Below are 4,299 nucleotides of genomic sequence, written 5' to 3'. Positions count from 1 at the left end.
CAGAAAAAGAAAAGAAAAAATCCTGTACCAATTTAGGACCTTGTCTTAGTTTGCTCAGGCTGCCATAGGAAAATACCATAGAGTTGGTGGCTTACTATTTTCTCACAATTCTGGAGGCTGGGAAGTCCAAGATCAAGGTGCCAGCTGATTCATTTCCTGATGAGAGCTCTCTTCCTGGCTGAAAAAGCCACATTCTTACTATGTCCTCACATGGCAGAGAGAAAAATGCAGTGTGGGGGGAAGGGGTATCTTTCGTCTTACAGGGCCACAATCCTGTCCAATTAGGGCCTCACTCTTGTGACCTCATTTAATCTTAAATACCTCCTAAAGACTCTATCTTCATATACAGTCACATTAGGGGATAGGCTCCAATGTGAATTTTGGGGGGAGGGGAGGAATATTCAGTCCATAGCTGTACCTAAACCTCCCCCATATCCTCAGAAATCCTGTTTATTTTATCTCAGACAGGATTAGTTTTATCCTTTCTTATGACATTCTTAAGGCCTTTGTTACTTTACAGTGTCATAGAATTTTCATCTAAATGTAACCTTATGAATCATTTCTTCTTAGACACAAAATCGAATGAAGCTAATGGCAGACAACTATGAGGACGACTACTTCAAATCCTCTCATTCCAATCAAACCAATCATAAACCCTCCCCAGACCAGGTAAGTCTGCTCTTGAATGTTTTATTTAAAAAAAAAATGATATGCTTCTATTTTTATGTATTCTGTACTGTTGTGCTATAGATTCTGGGATATAAGTTATAAAAATAATCAGTTTTTGAAAATTCCATCATTTTTTAAAAAACACAGATTCAATTTCTGTACAGGAAGATAATGGATGATTCTGAATATATTAAGAGGAGGTAGTAAAAATATTTGAACACAATAAAGAATCTTTGAATTGGGTTGAGAAAAAAACCTTAATCTTCTCAAAGACACATACTAATTTGTAACAGTCCTGCTTTTCTCACTAAATAAATAATGCCTTATTAGAAAAATAAGAGTCTTGCGAGCTCAGTGAGGCACAACTCAGGGCAAAGGTAGCTATTCTTTAATTGCAAATTTTAAAGTCTCTGCTCATCATCTATTAACCATGAAGATTAAAACATAGTTTCTTCACTCCATCACCTTCGTGGATCCCTCCAGTATATGTCATTTTCAAAGGAAATTGTTGCCTTCCACTTCTCATCAATGCAAAAGAGGCATTGATGAGTCTGAAGGGAACCATATTCAACTCTATATAGTTTTTTGAAAAAAATGGAACTCTCCCAAGATCTTGAAAATGATGGATGGGGGAGAGTGGTGAACAGATTACCTCATGTCCCATAGCCAACAATCAGATTTCAACATCTCCATCACAATCTTAAAATAATAGCTGAGGGAGAATATAATAATAGTTAAATAATTATATCCATATGATCAAAAAGTCAAATGAAACTCCCCTACTAAACATCTCTACTAAACGATGGCCATGGTGTTATCTTAGGAGAAGAAGAAGAAATATTGCAGATGAAAGCAGCAATAATATCCAAACTGCATTTTTTTTTCTGAGATTCAGAAGGTAGATGACATTTACTAAGCCCGTTGAGTCGAGCCTTATATTTAGGCAAGCCTATCTTTAATGTAGGCAGATGGAGAGTTGTCTGCCTGAGGTCAGCAGTCTTGTTTTGCCAAGAAGTCGTTATACTTTCTCCGTCTGCTACTGGATCCCTGGGATTAAATGTGTGCCAGTGTAGACAAGATAAGCATTAGAGCCTTTCCTTGAAACAGGTTTGATAATAAATACAAGTAATTGGATGCCTGGGAGTAGTGGGAGGCAAACAAAAATGGAGAAAGGCTGAAGAAAGGCAAATAATAAAGAAAAGTCTCCAACTTGATAATTTTGTCCAGTCAAGCCCTGGAATGGATATAACATCTTGGGAAAGTAGGAAGCATAGAAGTGTAACAACAAACTAAAAAAGAGTCAAGAAATTAGAGTCCATTTTCTTCTACTACTTATGCTTATGTCTTTGTTTTAAATACTAACCAACTCTTTTTCATTCCCATGCTGCTCTGGGGCATTGTTCCCTTCGTCATCTCTCTCCCCATAGGATGAGGAGGAGGGTATATGGGCATAGCCAATCAGATGATCTTAGTTCAGCCATTTTGTTCAGAACGGTGAGAAACGGCTTTCTTTAACTATAGAAATGTTTTTTGTTTGTTTGTTTGCTTTCATTGTTTTTTGCACAATCATTTTCACATCATGTTTCTCTGTAATTCATAAAATCATTTGGTGTGCCTTCTGATTTCTCATTTCACATGATTCCTGTGTGTTTTGCTATGCTTCTGACATAATGGGATTTGGGTTTTGTGGATTTTTTTTTCTTGTGTGTTAATAGTCACTTTTATAATTTTTAAATACATTTTGGGAGAACTTCCAGGGCATATAACTAAATTTCTCCTGTTGTGATTTTATTAATATTCTATCTAGAGTGATTTTACAGTGTCCTGGTAAGGTTTATAGAGACTTACATCAACTTTGAAATAGAAAATTGACCAAGTACTCTGCCAATAGATTGGGGATATACATTTTTGTGATAATTAAATATAAATATATCGTCTTTAAAAAAAAAAAAAAGCAATCTGTACTGTGAACCACAACCTTTTGTTTCTATATAGAAGAACTAGAGGTCTGGTGCACGGATTTGTGCACCAGTGGGGTCCCTCAGCCTGGCCTGCACCCTCTTGCAATCTAGGACCCCTCGGGGGATGTTGGACTGCCGGTTTCAGCCTGATCCCTGCAGGCTAGGCTGAGGGACCCCACCAGTGCACAAATCCATACACCGGGACTCTAGTATGCATAAAAGGTCTTTGGTTAATCTCTCCCCACCCTCGCTCCTCCCCCCTTCCCTCTGAAATTCATCAGTCTGTTCCATGTTTCCATGCCTGTGTGTAGAGTATCTGCCTCCTGGTGGTTAGTGCACATCATAGCTACCAGTTGAATGGTTGAAAGGTTGGTTAGGCTTTTATATATATAGATGCTCTGAATTCTCAGGGTCAGTAATTCTTATAGAGTGCTTACCAACGATATCCCCTAGCATTTTGACATCACTCAAACTGTCCTTAAAAATAAGGAGAAGTAAAGAAAGCCTTTTAACAAGTTAGTCTAAAGAATTTTTTTCCTGTCTGTTATGGATTGCTGCTGGGTCAAACAGTTGCCAGGACACTGTCTAGATTCTCCTTTCTGAGCCATTTGGCTGGAAAACATAGTCCAGCTGTAGCAGTATCTCCCTTTGATCTGATGCCCTGGAGGTTTGACTAAGGAAATCCTTTTCTTAGGAAAAATAATAATGATTAATAAGTTCACACATATTGGTGGTCTTGCACTCCCTGGATTCACTGCCCATGCTTATTAGTGATCTCTTTTGGAGTTGGTTCTCCTTGAAAAGTCTATGTCTTAGAGTTATACTTCTCAAAATGATGGGGACATGTGTAGATCTCTCACTAGCAAACAGCCAAGAAGGATAATGAGGTAAGTTGGGGAATAGGGCATATACTGTGAAGATGGGAAGCTTTTCAAATGACTTTATCCTGAAAGAAGGTGAACTCACAATACCAACCAAAAAGCTCTTTGGGTTAGAAGGTTGCATGCCAGACAAAGCTAAAGCTTAGAAAATCAGTATGCTAATTCTTTTTAACTAGTCTACATCGTACAGGGGTACTTATTTGTCATGAAGCATGTGGGGCCATACCCTGGAGGTTTGACTAAGGAAATCCTTTTCTTAGGAAAAATAATAACTGTGATTAATAGTTCACACATATTGGTGGTCTTGCACTCCCTGGATTCACTGGATGTAGTTAATCAGTCTCCTCTAAATGAACCTGCCTAATCTATTTTAACAGAACATACAAACTTCTTGGCCTGCCTTAGCAGGAAGCACCTCCTCCATATACATGAACATGGACAGGATTATATTTTAGTTGCACACCCTTTTCTAGCCAACCAGAAGAAAATGTTAGTGTTATAGGAAACAAGGCCCATAGGTAACATTACTAGAAGACTGAAAAATGAACAAGCCTTCAAATAGATTTGTTCCTGAAGTCTCCCTTTTTCTTTCTCTTTTACTATAGTAGAATAACTCTTAATAGGAGTTCAAATGCTACCGATTTTGTTTTTTTAATTATGCACTATTGATCTTACTTCATCAAAATATTAATTGCCATTGGTTTACCTTCTGGCCCTTTAAATACAGTTCCTCATGTTGTGACCCAACCATAAAATTATTTTCGTTGCTACTTCATAACTGTAATGTT

At 37.6% G+C, this 4,299-nt stretch overlaps 1 protein-coding gene across 10 annotated transcripts in view; it reads left to right on the top strand.

Annotated features, from left to right (window-relative positions):
- ERC1 (ELKS/RAB6-interacting/CAST family member 1) overlaps positions 1–4,299 on the top strand; it is a 496,604-nt gene that overhangs the window by 373,266 nt on the left and 119,039 nt on the right. For 6 of the 10 annotated variants that reach the window (XM_015568838.1, XM_006771286.2, XM_015568837.1 and 3 more), the window contains one exon: positions 571–669. In XM_015568838.1, the coding sequence (XP_015424324.1) occupies positions 571–669 (99 nt within the window). Of the gene's footprint in view, positions 1–570; positions 670–2,096; positions 2,164–4,299 lie in introns of all 10 variants that reach the window. The other 4 variants (XM_015568839.1, XM_006771291.2, XM_006771289.2 and 1 more) reach the window with 1 other exon arrangement.

This window comes from Myotis davidii, unplaced genomic scaffold (assembly GCF_000327345.1).
Source record: "Myotis davidii unplaced genomic scaffold, ASM32734v1 scaffold944, whole genome shotgun sequence".
Lineage (NCBI taxonomy): Eukaryota > Metazoa > Chordata > Mammalia > Chiroptera > Vespertilionidae > Myotis > Myotis davidii.
This window is presented reverse-complemented; position numbering and strand designations above follow the sequence as displayed.